The sequence below is a fragment of the Eubalaena glacialis genome, chromosome 20 (genome assembly GCF_028564815.1).
Source record: "Eubalaena glacialis isolate mEubGla1 chromosome 20, mEubGla1.1.hap2.+ XY, whole genome shotgun sequence".
Classification (NCBI taxonomy): domain Eukaryota; kingdom Metazoa; phylum Chordata; class Mammalia; order Artiodactyla; family Balaenidae; genus Eubalaena; species Eubalaena glacialis.
Window position 1 is genome coordinate 31,706,762 of NC_083735.1, and position 19,972 is coordinate 31,726,733.

General features: G+C 38.2%; 1 protein-coding gene across 1 annotated transcript in view; it reads left to right on the forward strand.

Moving 5' to 3' along the window:
- Positions 1-14,779: 14,779 nt before the first annotated feature.
- LOC133081281 (A disintegrin and metallopeptidase domain 3-like) overlaps positions 14,780-19,972 on the forward strand; it is a 103,814-nt gene continuing 98,621 nt past the window's right edge. The window contains exons 1-3 of the mRNA XM_061177367.1: positions 14,780-14,837; positions 15,395-15,477; positions 19,241-19,296. Coding sequence (XP_061033350.1) covers positions 14,780-14,837; positions 15,395-15,477; positions 19,241-19,296 — 197 coding nt within the window. The remainder of the gene's footprint in view (positions 14,838-15,394; positions 15,478-19,240; positions 19,297-19,972) is intronic.

The following is a 19,972-nucleotide window of genomic DNA, read 5'->3' on the forward strand; positions in this document are numbered from 1 at the left end:
CAAAATGAGGGTTTTTTATTATTATAATTGTCTGTTTTTTCAAATATTGCATGTCAAGTGTGTGTTGGGTGGCTTATTCATAATTTTGTCATAAGTCGTTCAATCATGAAGAGCTACATTCAGGCACGACCAAGAGGAGCTCATAGGCCCCAAATTACCTGGAATTGTTATTAAATGCAATAACAGTATGGGTCTTGAGTAGAGATTGAAACAATACAGTGAGAGGCAGTGTTACGAAGGAGGTTGTAAAAGACCTAAGGACCTCCTCTCAGTTCTGAAATCAACTGTGTATGAATCGAGTACATAAAGTATTAGATTTCAATGATGAGTAAAAATAAAAGTGAAAAAAAAGCTAAAAATGAACCCACAAGAATGCAAAATTTCATAAAAGAAAAGAAAGTAATATTTTGAAAACTTACCTTACAAGTGTTTTTTTCACAGCATCGTACAGTACCACACTCTGCTTTTCCAATCAGAGTACAACTTTCAGGTTACAGCATTTTTAATGAGTGCAATCCTAAAAGCAAGTATAATCAAGTTAAATAATAGGAATTTTCAATCTGACAATTTTATTTATTGTCACAATATACTAAAGTATGTCTCTAAGTTAATTAAAATAACAGTATGATTTTTACTTCTCTATTTACTTTTAACACCACTTCATTTAAACTTAATATATTTAGATATAGGAAGAAAAGATGGTAATGAAATTATTCATGATTCCATGCTCAAAGCTATCTAAGGAGGTAAAAGACCTGTACTCAGAAAACTATAAGACACTGATGAAAGAAATCAAAGATGACACAAACAGATGGAGAGATATACCATGTTCTTGGATTGGAAGAATCAATATTGTGAAAATGACTATACTACCCAAAGCAATCTACAGAGTCAATGCAATCTCTACCAAATTACCAATGGCATTTTTCACAGAATTATAACAAAAAATTTTACAGTTTGTATGGAAATACAAAAGACCCCGAATAGCCAAAGCAATCTTGAGAAAGAAAAATGGAGCTGGAGGAATCAGACTCTCTAAGTTCAGTGTATACTACAAAGCTACAGTCATCAAAACAGTATGGTACTGGCACAAAAACAGAAATATAGATCAATGGAACAGGATAGAAAGCCCAGAAATAAACCCATGCACCTATAGTCAATTAATCTATGACAAAGTAGGCAAGACTATACAATGGAGAAAAGAATAGTCTCTTCAATAAGTGGGGCTGGGAAAACTGGACAGCTACATGTAAAAGAATGAATTAGAACACTCCCTAACACCATACACAAAAATAAACTCAAAATGGATTAAAGACCTAAATGTAAGCCTGAACAATATAAAACTCTTAGAGGAAAACCTAGGAAGAACACTCTGTCAAAAATCGCAGCAAGATCTTTTTTGACCCACCTCTTAGAGTAATGCAAATAAAAACAAAAATAAACAAATGGGACCTAATGAAACTTAAAAGCTTCTGCACAGCAAAGGAAACCATAAACAAGACAAAAAGACAACCCTCAGAATGGGAGAAAATATTTGCAAATGAAGCAACTCAGAAAGGATTAATCTCCAAAATATACAAGCAGCTCATGCAACTCAATATCAAAAAAACAAACAACCCAATCCAAAAATGGGCAGAAGACCTAAACAGACATTTCTCCAAAGAAGGTATACAGATCGCCAACAAACACATGAAAGGATGCTCAACATCACTAATCATTAGAGAAATGCAAATCAAAACTACAGCGAGGTATCACCTCACACCAGTCAGAATGGCCATCATCAAAAAGTCTACAAACAATAAATGCTGGAAAGGGTGTGCAGAAAAGGGACTTTTCTTGCACTGTTGGTGGGAATGTAAATTGATACAGCCACTATGGTGAACAGTATGGAGGTTCCTTAAAAAACTAAAAATAGAATTATTATATGACCCAGCAATCCCACTACTGGGCATATACCCAGAGAAAACCATAATTCAAAAAGAGTCATATACCACAGTGTTCACTGCAGCACTATTTACAATAGTCAGGACATGGAAGCAACCTAGGTGTCCATCAACAGATGAATGGATAAAGATGTGGCACATATATACAATGAAATATTACTCAGCCATAAAAGGAAACGAAATTAAGTTATTTGTAGTGAAGTGGATGGACCTAGAGTCTGTTGTACAGAGTGAAGTATGTCAGAAAGAGAAAAACAAATACCGTATGCTAACACATATATATAGAATCTAAAAAAAAACAACAAAAAAAAGTGGTTCTGAAGAACCTAGGGGCAGGACAGGAATAAAGACGCAGACGTAGAGAATGGACTTGAAGACATGGGGAGGTGGAAGGGTAAGCTGGGACGAAGTGAGAGAGTAGCACTGACATACATACACTACCAAATGTAAAATAGCTAGTGGGAAGCAGCTGCATAGCACAGGGATATCAGCTCGGTGCTTGTGACCACCTAGAAGGGTGGGATAGGGAGGATGGGAGGGAGACACAAGAGGGAGGGGATATGGGGATATATGTATATGTATAGCTGATTCACTTTGTTATACAGCAGAAACTAACAAACCATTGTAAAGCAATTATACTCCAATAAAGATGTTAAAAATAAATAGATAAAAGAAATGGCAGAGGAGAAGTAAAAACTAATACCACAGAAATACAAAGGATTTGTATGATCAACTATATGCTGACAAATTGAACAACCTAGAAGAAATGAATAAATTCCTAGAAACATACAATATTTCAAGACTGGATCATGAAGATATAGAAAAACTGAATAGAACAATTGCTAGAAAGGAGACTGAAAATCCCCTAACAAACAAAAGTCCAGGAACAGATGGCTTTACTGATAAATTCTATCAAATATTCTAGTATTTAATATCTACCAGTTTCAAACTTACAAAAATTAAGGTAGAAGGAACACTTGCTAAACATTTTATGAGGCCAACATTACCCTGACACACCATAAAAAAAGAAAATTACACATCATAAAAAAAGAAAATTACACATCAATATTCCTGATGAACACCAATGCAAATAAGTTCACAAAACATTAGCAAACCAAACCCAGGCCAAGGTGATGGAGTAGACAAACTCTGAGCTCACCTCCTCTCATGAGCAAACCCAAATCACAACTATCTGCAGATGACCATCAATGACAACCACTGGAACCTACTAGAAAATATCTTCTACAACTAAAGACACAAACAAGGAACTATAACAAAACAGGTAGGAGTGGTGGACTCATGATAAAATCAAATCCCATACCCCCCACCCCAGGTGGGCAACCAACAAACAGGAGAATAAGTATATTCCAGAGGCTTTTCCACAGGAGTAAGAGTTCTGGGCCCACGTCAGGCTCCTCAGCCTGGGGGTCCAGCACAGGAGAATGATATAGGTCAGAAACTTGGATCTACATGCAGAAGGCAGACCAATGAAGAAGGAATAGTGATAATAACAATGTTTATTTTTCACAGTCTTGACTGATAGAACAGTTTCTTCAAATCATAGCAACAATGTATTTGCATATGCTTATGTACCTATTGTGTATATTAAATATATAACACATAGTCTGTATAAATATTACATATATGCTTATATACAAGTGAAATGAAGGACAGCAATGATACAAGGAATGGGAGGGAGGAACCAGGATGACAGTTTATTATAAGGGACTCACACTACCCGAAAGATGGCATTGTTATTTGACAGTGGGCACAGTTAAGCTCAGCAACATCAATTAACTGGATGTAACTGATGTCTATAGACTACGTCATCCAACCACAGCAGAATACACATTTTCTCAAGTTCATATGCAACATTCACCAGGATTGACATTGTGAGCCATAAAACACACCTCAACAAACTTAAAAGAATAGAAATCATACAATGTCTGTTCTCAGACCATGACAGAATTAAGCTAGAAATCAATAACAGGAGGACAGCTGGAAGATCCCAAAATACATGAAGGTTAAAAAACATGCTTCTGAGGAACACATGGGTCAGAAAAGAAATCTCAAAATAAATTTTACAATATTTTTAACTCCATGCAAAACACAAATTTGCAAAATGTTGTAGGATACAGCAAAAGTCGTGCTTAGAGGGAAATTTATAGAATTGAACACATACATGACAAAAAAACAAAGATCTAAAATCAGTAATTTAAGTTTCCCCCTTGGGAAACTAAAAAGAGAAGAGCAAATTAAATCCAAGGCAAGCAGCAGAAGAGGAATTATAAGAATTTAAGTAGAAATCAATGACATTGAAAACACAGGAAATCAATAGAGAAAATCAATGAAAACCAAGCTCGTTCTTTGATAAGATCAATAAAATTGATAAACCTCTCACTCGGCGTGTTAAGTGAAGGGAGAGGATACTAATTAACAACACCAGTAGAAAAGAAGTGTTTTAAGTATACATCGCATGCCCATTAAAAGGACAATAAAGGAATGTGATGAACAACTCTGTGCCCACAAATCTGAAATCCTAGATGAAATGGTCCAACTGCTTGAAACACACCATCTGCCAAATCTCACAGAAGAGGAAACAGGCAATCTCAATCTGTCAGTGTCTATTAAAGAAGTTGAATAAAACTGATAACCTTCCAAATCAGAAAGCAGCAGGCCCTGATTGGGTTCATTTTTGAATTCTGCCAAACACTTAAGGAATAAAGTGTACCAATTCTCTACACACTCTTTCAAAATATAGAAACAGAGGAAACACTTCTAACTCATTCTGTGGGGCCAGTATTATTCTAACAACAAAACATCCGATGACATTAAAAGAAAAGAACTACAAACCAATATCTCTCATGAGCATATATGTAAAATTTCTCAACAACATATTGGCAAATAGAGGCCAACAATTAATTTAAAAATTGTAAACCAAAACCAAGTGGGATTCATCCCAGGTATGCAAAGCAGGTTCAACATTCAAAACTGAAATAATGTAAGCAATTACAACACAGGTTAAAAAGGAAAAATTAGTAAATTGAGTAATGCTACAGAGTACAAGATCAACATAAAAAATCATTTGTGTTTCTACAAACTAACAAAATGTCAGAAAAAGAAATTAACAAAACAATTCCATTTATAATAGCATCCAAAAGAATAAAATAGTTTGCACTGAATTAAACCAAGGAGGCGAAAGACTTATACTCTAAACCTACAGTCTGATAAAAGAAATTATGACGCAGTGGAAAGATATCCAGTGCTCATGGATTGGAGGAATTATTATGGTTCAATATCCATACTCCCTAAAGTGATTTATAGATTCAATGTGATTCCTATCAAAAATCTAATGGCATTTTTCACAGAACCAGAAAAAAAATATCCTGAAATTCTTAGGGAGCCACAAAAGACCCCAGATAGGCAAAGCAACCTTGAGGAAGCTGAGGTATCACATTTCCTGATTCAAACACCATTAAGAGGCTATAGTAATCAAAACAGTATGGTATTGACATTTAAGCAGAGAAAAAAATGGAACAGAATTGAGAGCCCAGAAACCAATCCACACAAATAACATCAAATAATCTTTGAGAAGGGTGCCAAGAACACAGACTGAGGAAAGGATAGTCTCTTCAATAAAAGCTGTTATAAAAACTGGGTATTCAAATGCAAAATACTGACGTTGCACCCCTATCTTATACTGCTTACAAAAGTTAACTAGAAATGAATTAAATACTTAAATATGATGTAAAAATATCAATATAAATAGCCTAGAAGAACCATAACATTCTTGACAATGATTTTTTGGATTTGAGATCAAAAGCTCAGGCAACAAAAGCAAAAAATTTTAAATGGAACTGCATCAAACTATTGATAAACAGCTTCTGCACCACAAAGGAAAGACAACCTATGGAATGGGAGAAAATATGTAGAAACCATATCTCTGATAAGGGGTTGATCAAAACTATGTAAGGAATTTGTATAACTCAGTAGCAGAAAAACAAATAATCCAATTACACAATGGGCAAAGGACGTGAAAAGTTAGCTTTCCAAAAGAAGATAAACAAATTGCCAACAGGTATATGAAACGGTGCTCACCATCAAAATCAGCAAGAAATACAAATCAAACCACAATGAGATGTCACCTCACACCTGTTAGGATGTGTTTTATCAAAAAGAGCAGCAATAACAAACGTTGCTATTTGTTTGGACGTGGAGAAAAAGGAACCCTTGCACATTGCTGGTGGGAATGTACGTTGGTGTAGCCATTATGGGAAACAATACGGAGGTTCCTCAAAAACTTAAAAATAGAAAAACCAAATGATACAGCAATCCCACTTCTGCATATATATCCAAAAGGGTGGAAATTGCTATTTCCAAGTGTCACCTGCACACCCATGTTCATTGCAGCTTTATTTACGATACCCTAGATATAGAAACAATCTAAGTGTTCAAGAGTGAATGAGTGGATAAAGAAAATGTAAGATATATATCCTATATGTGAGACAACCAATGACATATGATATACATCACACATATGTATGAATATTATTCACCCATGTGTGAGAAGGATTAGTCTGGAGAACATTATACTAAGTGAACATAGTCAGACAGAGAAATAGAAACACTTTATGATCTCACTTACTTGTGGAATTTTACAACAAAAAGGTAAATTCCTTGAAACAGAGGAGAATGATGGTTACCAGGGGCTGGAAGTTTGGGGAGATAAGGAGATGCCGTCAAAGGGTACAAGCCTTCACTTACAAGATGAACAAGCTCTGGCAATCTAATATACAGCATGGCGACTATAGTTAACATAGTTATATACTGTGTTATACACTTGAAATTTGCTAAGAGAGTCCAACCTTAAGTGTTCTTACCACAAAAAAGGTCACCACATGAGGTGATATATGTGTTAATAAACCTGATTGTGGTGACCATTTTACAGAGAATAAAAATGTGAATTAATCATGTTGTATTTTAGATATATAAAAACTTATTTGTAAATGTCACCTAATCATGCTGAAAAATAAAAAAGAAATATTAAAAATTTTAAGAATGGAAGCATCAGTGAGATAGGAATGGTCAAAATCTAGAACACTGACAACAGATGCTGGCAAGTTTGTGGAGCAACAGAACACTCATTCATTGCTGGTGGGAATGCGAAATGGTAGAGATAGCCAGTCGAAGACAACCTGGGGATATTCACAAAACTAAACATACTCTTACAATCCAATCCAGCCAGCAATCACACTCCTTGCTATCTACCCAAAGGAGCTGAAAACTTAAACCCACACAAAAACCCTGCAAATGTATGTTTTATAGCAACTTTTTCAACATTGTCAAAATTTGGAAGCAACCAAGATGCCTTTAAGTAGGTGAATGGATTCATAAACTATAGTGCATCCAAACCATGGATTATTATTCAGTGGGAAAAAGAAATTAGCTATTAAGCCACGCCAATACATGGAGGAACCTTGAATGCATATTACTAAGTGAAAGAAACCAACCTGAACGGCTGCATATTGTATGATTCCAACGACATAACAATTTGGAAAAGGCAAAACTATGGAGAAAGTTAAACGTTGCCCAGGGTTACAGTGGCAATGAACGATGAATAGGCTGAACACAGAGGATTTTGAGGGCACTTAAAATACTCTCTATGATACTATAGCGATGGATACATGTCATTATATGTTTGTGCAAGCCCACAGAATACACAAGACCAAAAGTGAACTGAAATGTCAACCATGCACTTTGGGTGATTATAGTGTGCCCACATAGGTTCCTCAACTGTAACAAATCTACCACTGTGCTTGGGGGAGTTTATTAAAGACGAGCTATGCATATGTGGCTCCAGAGGATATCTGGAAAACTCTATACCATTGTCTTAATTTTGCTGGCAACCTAAAACTGCTCCCCCCCCCAAAAAAAAATCTTAAGAAATGGAGGGATAAAGACTTTTCCAGACAAAAGCTGAATTATTTCTCACCACTATATCTGCATTACAAGAAATACAAATGAGAATTCATCACTTTGAAATGAAAGGGTGCTAAAGAGCAACATGAGAGCAAAAGAAAGAATGAAAGTCATTGGTAAAGGAAAATGCATAGGAAATTTCAAATACTATATTACTGTATTGGTACTGATTAAATCACTTTTAATTCTAAAATAAAAGTTTAGAAACAATAGTATATAAAAATAACTGTAACTAAAAACATGTTAAAAGTTACACAATATGCAGTAATGTAAACTGTGATACCAATAACATAAAACGTAATGAGGGGGATTAGTAAAATTGACTTTTTGTATGTTACTGAGGTTTTTATCAGCTTAAAGTACACTGTTATAGCTGTATGATATTTCATGTAAGCCCCATGGTAACCAAAATGAAAATATCAATAAAGGTTACACAACAGAAAAAGACAAAGAAATCAATATACATGGAACCAAAAAAAAAAAAAAATCAATGAAACTCAAGAAAAGACAGCAAGAGAGGAAAAGATAGACAAAAGAACTACAATCAATCAATCAATCAAACAAGTAACAAAAAGGCATTAGTAAATAACTTCCCTATCATTAATCACTTCAAATGTAAATGTTTAGAGGCCAGCCACAGACAAAAGATGTCAAGTGGCTGAAAGGGGGAGGCAGGTTTCAACTCTATACTGTCTGCAGGAATTTCACTTTAAATTGAAGGACATACAGCGGCTGAACGTAAAGGGATGGAAAATATATATTCCAAACAAATGGCAACCGAAAGAGAGCAGGTGTTTAATAGGGAATAATACGTCTGACTCCATATTAGATCTGTTCCTTTTACTTTACCCTTTGTGCTCTGTTGCCTGGGCTTAGTCATGCTGGCTCTGCACCTTTTGTAAAAGAATGTTGCCTATGGCTTGAAATGTACAGGACAGCCTGACCGTGACTTGACCTGAACAGAGAATAACATTTGTCTTGTTGGAGGTTTACAGGAACATCGTGTGACCTACATGGACGGCTGCAAGAACAAAGGATCCAACACCAAGAAGTTTGCAGCAACCAACTACACCCCCTCCCTCAGCTTGCCTTTAAAAGTGCTTTGCTGGGCTTCCCTGGTGGCGCAGTGGTTGAGAATCTGCCTGCCAAGGCAGGGGACACGGGTTCGCGCCCTGGTCTGGGAAGATCCCACATGCCGCGGAGCAACTAGGCCCGTGAGACACAACTACTGAACCTGCGCGTCTGGAGCCTGTGCTCCGCAACAAGAGAGGCTGCGATAGTGAGCGGCCCGTGCACAGCGATGAAGAGTGGCCCCGCTTGCCACAACTAGAGAAAGCCCTCGCACAGAAACGAAGACCCAACACAACCATAAATAAAAAAAAAATAAATAAATAAAGTGCTTTGCTGACGGCCTCTGGGAAATTCAGGCTTTTTAAGGCAGGAGCCACCCGTCTCCTTACGCGGCCCTGCAATAAACCTTTCTCTGCTCCAAACCCCGACGTTTTGGTATAGTTTGGCCTACTGTGTGTCGGGCACAGGTGTAGCTATACTTATACCAGACAGAATAGACATAAAGTCAAGACAGTCACAGGAGTCAAAGAAGGATATTTTATAATGATTAAAGGGTTAGTCCATCAGGAAAAGATAACCATTATAAATATATACACCCTCAGCATTAGAGCATCTAAACATACCCACAGCAAACACTGACAGAATCGGAGGAGAGATATAGACAGCAATACAATAATAGAATGGGACCTCAATACCACACTTTCAGTAATGGGTAGAGGAAGCAGACAGGACATGAGTAAGAAACAAAAAAGAGGACTTAAATAACATTATAGCCAAAACCTACCCAGCAGCTACATACAGAGCATTCCCCTCAAAAGCAGCAGAACATACATTCTTCTCAAGTGTACACAAGCTTTCCCCACAATAGATTATATGTTTGGTCACAAAGCAACTCTTAACAAATTTAAGAAGATTTAAATCATACAATGTGTCCTTTTTGAACATGTTTTGGAATGAAACTAAAAAGGAATCGCGGAAGGATAAGTAAAAAATCCACAGCTATGTGGAAATTAACAACATATTTTTGATCAACAATTGAATCAAAGAAAAGAATCAAAAAGGAAATTTAAAATAGCTTGAGACAAATAAAACAGAAAACACAACATACCAAAATTTATCGGATCCAGTGAAAGTGGAGGAAAGAGATAAATGTATAGCTACAAACAAATACGTTAAAAAGATCTCAAATTAATTAACTTCACATCTCAAAGAACTAAAATAAGAACAAAGAAAGCTCAAAGTAGCAAAAAGAACATAACAAAGAATGGACCAAGAATAAAATGATAATAAGTAGAAAAACAATAGAAAATATCATAAAACTAAGAGTTGGCCTTTTGAAATGATAAATAAAATTGACAAACCTCTATGTAGATTAAGAAAAAAAGAGAAGTTTCAAAAATAAAATCAGAAAAATGAAAGCTCATGCCACCAAAATAAGAAGGTTCAAAAGAAAACAATATGAACATTATATACCAACAACCAGATACCATAGAGGATGGATAAATTCTTAGCGACATGAAACCTAAGAAGAGTGACTCATGAAAAAAATAGAAAAATCCGAACCGACCTGTAACTAGTGTGGAGACTGAATCGGTGATCACAAACCTCCTAACAGGGAGAAGCCCAATGCCAAATGGCTTCACTGGGGAATTCTACAGAACACTTAAGTAAGAGCTAACACAAGCCTTCTCAAATGCTTCCAAAAAATAAAAGAGGGGGGAACACTTTCTAAGTCATTTTATGCAGCCAGCATTACTCTGATACAAAAGCCACAGAGAAAGAACAGTACAAGCTAACATCCCTCATGAATATAGATGGAAAAGCGCTCAACAAAATAGTAGTAAACCATACCCAGTGTAATCTAGCACCTTAAAATGGTCATACACCATGACCAAGTTAAATTATTCTTGCAATGCAAGAATGGTTCAACATTCAAAAATTAATGTGATAAAACACATTAACAGGACAAAGAGTCAAAATCACATGATCATCTCAATATATGCAGAGAAAGAATTTGTCCAATTTCAGCATCTATCAAAAGAAAAACTCTCAGCAAACTAGGAATAGAATGAGATCAGCACAACCTAATAAAGGCCATATATGAGAAGCCCACAGCTAACAACATATTCAACAGTGAAACCTGAAAACTATTCCTCTAAGATCAGGAACAAGGCAAGGACGCCCACCTCACCAATTACATTCGATCTAGGATGGGAAGTTATGCCTAGAGCAAGTAGACAAAGAAAGAGAAAAAAATAAAAAGGCATCCAAATTGGAAAGAAAGAAGTAAAAATGTCTTTGTTTGCAGATGACATGATCTCATAGATAGCAAAACCTAAAGACTCCACAAAAACCCTCAAAGTTTTAGATCTAATGACAAGTTCCATAATATTACAGAATATATAATCAACATTCAATAATGAGTAGCATTTCTCTACTTACAGAGAACTATTTGTAAGGAAAGGAAAATTAGGAAAACAAATCCATTTACAAGATCACACAACACAAAATACCTACAAATTTAACCAAGGAGGTGGGAAACTTGTACCTGAAAACTACAATGTATTGATGAAAGAAATTAGATAAGACACAAAGAAGACATCCAAGTGGCCAACAGGTAGATCACTAGTTACCAGAAAAATGCAAATTAACACCAAAATGTTATTTTTGTGAGATATCACCTCACGACTGTTAGGATGGCTAATATCATGTGAACAAAGGACAAAGAGTGCTGTTGAGGGTGTGGGAAACTGGAACTGTTGTACACTGTTACGGGGAAGAGCATATGAAATGGTTGCTATAGAATATAGTAAAAATGAAAAACAGAACTTCCCTGTGATCCAGCAATGTCACTTCTGGGCAGTTACGCCAAAGAACTGACACAGGAGCTGCAGGAGATATTGACACTGCTATGCTTACTGCAGCACTATCTGCAATAGCCAAGATGTGAATAAAACCTAAGTGGCCATCCACAGAAGAGTGGATAAGAAAATGTGGTATATATGTATTCTATGGAATACTAGATAGCCTTGAAAAAGAAGTAAGTTATGCAATATGGGACAACATGATTCACCTTGAGGACATTATAAGTGAAATAGACCCATCACAGAAAGACAAATACCGCATGACTCCATTTCTATGAAGTATTTAAACGTCAAATGCATACCACCCAAAAGTGGAATGGTGTTTGCCAGGGGCTTGGCCAGGGGGAAATGAGGAGGTACTATTTAATGGGCATAAAGTTTCAGTTAAGCAAGATGAATAATAAGCTCCAGGACCTTCTGTAAAACATACTGATGTCAACAGTAATGTAATGTATGCTTAAAATTTGTTAAGAGAGTAGAACTCATATTAAATATTTTTACCACCTTAAATTAAAAAGAAAAAAATATATATATATATATACATAAATTCAGAAAAAAGTCAACAAAAATCCGCACAAAATTGAAAAAGGGCATAAACATTTAGATTCTGGTAACGGATCAAACCGGAAATAGAATGGGTCGAAAGTCACTCGCAACAAGAAAGATCATGACTAAACTGAAAACAATAAAAATATCTTCAAAGAAACCAGACAGTAATGTCATATAACCTGTAGAAGAACACCAGTTTGAATGACAGTACATTTCTCATCTGAAAGTCATGAAGTCTCAAAGGAAATACAAGAGCAATTCTCACATGTTGACAAGAACACTACTGTCCAACATAAATTGTACATCTGGCAAATTTATCCTTTGAGAATGAAGGAAAAAGAGAGACTTTCTCCGACAGAGGAAAACTAAAAGATTTCGTCTACAGCACACGTACTCTAAGATAATAGCAAAAAGAAACTCCAAGAAACAAAGGTAATACATCACAAAAAGGCTTGGGTAGTCTTAAGGAACTGGGACAAATAGAATGGTTTAAAATAGGGGTAAATATAACGAACTATCCTTTCCCTCACGCAGTCCAGCAAAAATAAAATACTCATATCTTTTAAGTGATTTCTTCATTACATGCGTTTCTGAAACACCGCCGTCATTGGTGTTTGTCCCAGTCTTCTGTGGCACTGTAATTTGTAGAAGTGATGTTTCAGAATCTACAGTGAGCAAAACAGGTGTGAGCGTTCCCCAGCGCACGGCAGCATCCTTATCTTTCCCTTACTTGTCCTCTCCTATCACATCACTCGTGGATCTTCCAAGCCCCAGCGCGCGCGTGCACACACACACACACACACACACACAAACACACACACACAATCACACTGCGCAGGGTTCCAGGAAGAGGCTCTTCTAGAAGCGGGAGTGTTACTACCCCACCACCGTCCAGAGACCCTCGGGGCTGGCTGACCTCAGCCCTGGGTAGGTGAAGAAGGGCTGCTCCCAGGACCCCATCCAGGTTCCCTCGTCCCCCCACCTCCCTGGAAGACAGGCGCCCCCTCCTGCGGTGCAGGGTCCCGGAGTGAGGGACAACTATCCCAGTCCTGCTCGGAGCCCTCCGACCAGCGGGCCCGCCAGGACCCTGAAACTGGGCGGGCTCGGACCCGACGCCGGACTCTCCCCAGCCCGGCCTGGGCTTCTGGAGCAAGGAGGGCGACGCCCCCCGCGCCAAGGGACCCTGCGACGACGGGCCACCCTCCTATCCAGCAGGGTCCTCACTTACGATGGCCCGCGGAGGTCAGTCGGCCCAGCCCTGAGAGGAGCAGCAAGAGAGACAGCATTGCGTGGCCGGCCGGCCTCGCCACCGGGAGGGCGGTTGATTGGAAACGGTGCAGCGAGTGCGCGGGGCCCTGCGCTCTCGGTCCCGGCGGGGAGGGGCGGGGAGGGAGGGCAGAGCGGAGGGGAGGGGCGGGGCGTGGTGGGGCGGGACTGGGGCGGGAAAGGATTGGAGTTGTCCGACCGGGCTGGAGGGCTATGTACTATGCTATGTATAGTATGATGTTATTTGCAAAGTTATGCATTCAGTTCAAATTCTAGGGATCCAGACTTTTATTTCCAACAACCTGTTGAATACCTGATAGTCCACAAATGCCTGAAATTCAACATATCTTCAATCAAACTTATCTCCCAACTCCTGTACAAATCTGCTTCTTGTAAATGTGTTGCCACTATAATTTCAGTTGCCTAGTCATTAACAATTTCAGTAACCTTCATATAAAGTAGTCAACAAACCTGTCTTTTCTATATCTATTATAAGGGTAAACACAAATCTATAAAATAAAACAATTTTCTCTGGTACCAGAAATGAAAAAGGACTCTTCTTTCTCTCTCTCTCACACACACACACACACACACACACAGGCACAGGCACACAGACACTCCCTTTTCTTAGACAACTTCCTTTAAAAACATGTAATTGTTAATCCTTTCTCTGTCTCTTGAAGGTGTAAATCTTTTTGAAAATTAACTGCGACTCTTGCCAGCTTTACATTCCAGGGATGTTTTTCTTAAGGACTTTGTAGTCATCTGTTGCAGTCATAAGCTTTATGGAAAATAGCTCTCTGTATCCCTGGCACCTCGGGATTTAGTCTCCATCCCGGCCCCTCAGCTCCCTCCCAGCCCCTCTGCTCCAGGCTTCCAGTCCCGCCCCGCCCCGCCCCGCCCCGCCCCGCCCCGCCCCTCCCCGCCCCGCCCCGCCCCTCCGCTCTGCCCTCCCTCCCAGCCCCGCCCCTCCGCCCGCTCTGCCCTCCCTCCCCGCCCCTCAGCTCCCGCCCCTCCCCGACGGGTCCTAGAGCGCAGGGCCCCGCGCACTCGCTGCACCGTTTCCAGTCAACCGCCATCCCGGTGGCGAGGCCGGCTGGCCACGCAATGCTGTCTCTCTTGCTGCTCCTCTCAGGGCTGGGCCGACTGACCTCCGCGGGCCATCGTAAGTGAGGACCCTGCTGGATAGGAGGGTGGCCCGTCGTCGCAGGGTCCCTTGGCGCGGGGGGCGTCGCCCTCCTTGCTCCAGAAGCCCAGGCCGGGCTGGGGAGAGTCCGGCGTCGGGTCTGAGCCCGCCCAGTTTCAGGGTTCTGGCGGGCCCGCTGGTCGGAGGGCTCCGAGCAGGACTGGGATAGTTGTCCCTCACTCCGGGACCCTGCACCGCAGGAGGGGGCGCCTGTCTTCCAGGGAGGTGGGGGGACGAGGGAACCTGGATGGGGTCCTGGGAGCAGCCCTTCTTCACCTACCCAGGGCTGAGGTCAGCCAGCCCCGAGGGTCTCTGGACGGTGGTGGGGTAGTAACACTCCCGCTTCTAGAGGAGCCTCTTCCTGGAACCCTGCGCAGTGTGATTGTGTGTGTGTTTGTGTGTGTGTGTGTGTGTGTGCACGCGCGCGCTGGGGCTTGGAAGATCCACGAGTGATGTGATAGGAGAGGACACGTAAGAGAAGGATAAGGATGCTGCCGTGCGCTGGGGAACGCTCACACCTGTTTTCCTTACTGCAGACACTGAAACATCACTTCTACAAATTACAGTGCCACAGAAGACTGGGGCAAACACCAATGACGGCGGTGTTTCAGAAACGCATGTAATTAAGAAATCACTTAAAAGATATGAGTATTTTATTTTTACTGGACTGCAAGACCCAAATCAATTCATGCATACCCCTTCATGAAATTCTGTGTCCTAATGACAGTGTTCAAGAGACGTTTTGGTTTTGTCTGAGGGAGAGCAAGTGTTTTGTTTTCATTTCCCAAATAATAGATGAACGTTATGGAACAATTTTAAAACACAGACTCAGAGAAAAGAAATGCCCCGAATTCCTATCCCACAAAATGGCGTCTACAGTCTACTGGACTGTTTTCTAGAAAAGATGTACGTTTAAAAATACTTTCTACATTTAAAGTACCTTCTATGTAAATGAGGCCATACTAATATTTAGCTTGTAGCATGATTTTAAAATGACAGTATATAAAGTGTATCTTCATGCCTGTATTTACATACATAGGCATATATAAAGCTTTGTAAAAAGTAAAAGTAACGTTATTTCTGATCTGCTTAGAATAGTAAAGCGTGTACATTGTGTACATTGTAAAATTAGATCTAGACAGTACAGTGACATTAAGAAAGTGAATGGCCGCCTCACTTTCTAAAGGCAGTAAGTTTGAAGGAAATGAAGTTTTAGAGACATACATACACACATGCACATATACTTTTAATGATCATTTATGAGAGTTGGAATTGGCTTTTTCATTTATGTGTAGAGTTAGGATTTATTTTTATGATAATAAATCCAGCCCTGTCATTATTTTCCCTAACTTCATGTTAACTTATGTGTAACATCATATAGTATTTCAAATTTTATACATGCAGATAGTTTCATAAACCTTCCTGAATAGTCAATAGGATCAACAGGCAAGCCACTATAAAAAATTTTGATAAGCATTGCAAAATGTCTACCGGAAAAGTTGCATTATATTTGACTCCCATTAACAGAAATAGTGACGCCTATCTTCCTGAGGCCTCTCCAGGTCTCTTCAGTCTTCTCATCTTTGCTCTTGTGCACACCCTAGTGAATGCTTCACTTTTAACGGGTATTTTTTGGTTAAGCCTTAACAAGAGATGTCTTTCTGTGTATTGACTATCTGAATCATTTTGTTAGTTGTCATTTTCTTTCTGGTTTTGACTTCTTTTTTAATAAGAATTAGCAGCTTTGGATAGGACCCTTTGTTTTCAAGAAGGAAGAAGTGTTGATGTAAACACACACAGGGATGGGAGAGGAATCCAATGATTAGAACCTCAGTGGCAAGATCGGAGAGGAATGTCCTCAAATGCCAGCTGAAAAACTGTACTAGACACTGGAGCAGGTTTTATAGAGTGGTCTACTTCTGACTGGCTCACTTTGTGGTACCAAGAAACACCAGCGATTATGTATTTATAAAACCTATCACACCCCCAAAATGAATATCTGGAGACGCTGAAATGTTTAGGAGAGTATAACGTACACTGGGAAGGTGCTACCAAAAGAAAACATGAGGATCCATGGTAATAGCAGGAAAAAGACAGTATTTGGTACACACACATGTGCGCATGCATACACACACACACACACACACACCAACATTATGAGATAAGCATCGTTACTTAATAATAAAATATTCAGTTCCCAGGGAACATATAACAATTCTAAATTTGTATGAATTTAATAAAATGTCCTCAGCATATATAAAATGAAAACTGATAGCACGACAGGGAGACATTTTCAAATCCATTTCCATAGAGACATCTTAAAATGTTTTTCTCAATTTTATGATTGGCCAATCATAAAATTCTTCATAAAGAGAAAGAAAATTTGAACAACAAAAATAAACATTTTATTGATGGATAAAGTGAACCCAATGAAGTTTATGTATTGTTTTCCCCTTTCTGCTCTATGTTAAGACTTGCTAGAGTCTAGGGATATCACACATGAGGCTTTTAGTTAGTGATAAAACCTCTGGTGCAGCAAGACAAAGAGAATTCAGGCAAATATCAGGAATCCAGGAAGCATCCGCAATGAGCTAGCTCTCGGTGAACCCAACCTCTGTGCTCCTGGAACACGCTGAGTCTCTGGCTTGAAATCACAAGATTTATGGGAGGAAGTTTGGCTTTGGGAGAGCTCCTTGCAAAGCTTTCAGTGACTTTTTAAGTAGCCAAGGCAGTCTTGGCAAACTAGTTAGGGAAACACAACAGAAGCTAACCTTGGCCAGGGGAGTTTTGAACCCTACACAGTGCATTATAAATCTCACTGCCCTCGTCAGCCAAGAGTCAGAAACACCCAGACTTGTCGGTATCCCCAGAAACAGATATGAGCTTTTCTAATCAAGCTGCACTTAATGCTCTATCTCTGTTGTAAATAATGCTTCTCAAGACTAGTTCTCATACTTTTCAAGAATATATAGCGTCATTCAACAGAATTGACCACAGCAAGGAAAATAAATAAATAAATGAAACACAAATACGGATAGTACAGAACTCATCATCTGGCAACAGTACAATTAGGTTAAAACTTAACAGAAGGACTGAAAAATGTATTTGGACATTTAAAAATATACTTCTACATAATTCACAAGTTGAAGGAGAAATCATAAATCACAATGGATATTAAATAATAAGCAATGAACGAGAATGAAGAAATTACAAAGAAAAATTTGAATCCCGCTCTGAAGATGGTATAGGAGCATAATTTATAACCACAAATAATTAAACAAGTGACAAAAAATGGTCAGCAATTTAAAATTAGAAAAATAATTATAACCTTAAAATTCTTTTTTTTTTTTTTAACGTGATGATCCATTTATTTATTTATTTATGGCTGTGTTGGGTCTTCGTTTCTGTGCGAGGGCTTTCTCTAGTTACGGCAAGTGGGGGCCTCTCTTCATCTCAGTGCGCGGGCCTCTCACTATCGCGGGCTCTCTTGTTGCGGAGCACAAGCTCCAGACGCGCAGGCTCAGTAATTGTGGCTCACGGACCTAGTTGCTCCGTGGCATGTGGGATCTTCCCAGACGAGGGCTCGAACCCATGTCCCCTGCATTGGCAGGCAGACTCTCAACCACTGCATCACCAAGGAAGCCCTAAAATTCTTAAAGATGCTGCTTAAATTAAGAAGTAGAATTAATGAAAGACAAAAGTAAGCTGAAGTAGCCTGGATTTACAATGTCAAAAGTTGATTTCTGAGAAGAATATAAAACAGAACTTTTGGTGAGATAGACTAAGGAAAACAAAAAGGAGAAGGAAAAGATGTACTGTTAGAAATGAGACATGCACAAATGTGGATTGGCCAATTGGATATGAATTGCTAATATCATTCTTTAGGAATTGCCTTTTAACTTTCTTAATGATGTCTTTAGGTGAACATCAGATTTTAGTTTAATTTTAATTTACTCTTAAAAAGGGACTCGCTTTGTATTGTTTAATTTTCCATTTATTTGCTCTAGAAATTGCAAAGTAGGAAAAGATAATAAAATTCAAGTTTCTTCAAAGGTTACTCAGCATTTCTAAATGTAACCATTTGAAGTTAAAAATTTGGTTATGATACTTAAATGCTAATGACTAATGCTCTTACTTTTGAAATAGATTTAGACTCCTAGATTTTATGTAAGTTTGATTATGATTAATTCTGTCACACATTCCAAGATTGAAGAAAGATAACTGTAACTATAATTATATATATGTATATATAATTTTGATACACTCATGATACAATCCATGCTTATATGAAAGAGTACATATGTTTTTAAAAATTAGGGCTTCTGACTTTTAAGGATTTGAAATAGCTAATAATTACATTCTCTCTGACTACTTTGCTGTAGGTCACCTATGCCATCAAAATTGACAGGAAAACATACACTCTCCACCTTGAAAAACAGTAAGTGGCCATGCTTCTTTTCATACAGTTGTTTTTAGTTTCTTACATTTTTACAATGACTACCTTAAATTGAGCCTAAATTTAGAGCCTAAATATTCAAGAGCATAAATGTTATATTTATTTAATATGTTAAGTCTTCTTGGTGATTCATGTCAGACTAGAATTTCGAGTCTTTATCTTTAGATTTTTAAATCTAATATTCAAACCCAACTGTAATTTAATGATATAAATATTAAAGTATATCAGATACATGAAAATCATTTTATGAAACTCCTTGAAGTATAATTACAATTGCAACTATTAAGGGAATAAGTTTATCTGTCCATGATTACTTTTGTTTCATGTCATTTTACATAATTATATGATTTTTAAGCATTTTACTTGATATTACACTCTAGTTTTGTCTCATTTTGCTATAGGATATATTTTTAATCTCTTCAGTTTTCTACTTCCACTCTGTGAGGAAACCGGTATCAATATCCTGTGTGTATCATTCCATGATTTTCTATTTTAAATTTTATCTTTACCTGAAATAAAACATATAGAAACCTACCAAAAAAGGGTTTTTTTGTTTTGTTTTGTTTTGTTTTTTTGCACAAATGGAAATAGTGTTCTGCAAGTGTCAGGTCTTATTTAATAATGACACTTATTTTCTTGCTCTATGTATACATTTTTA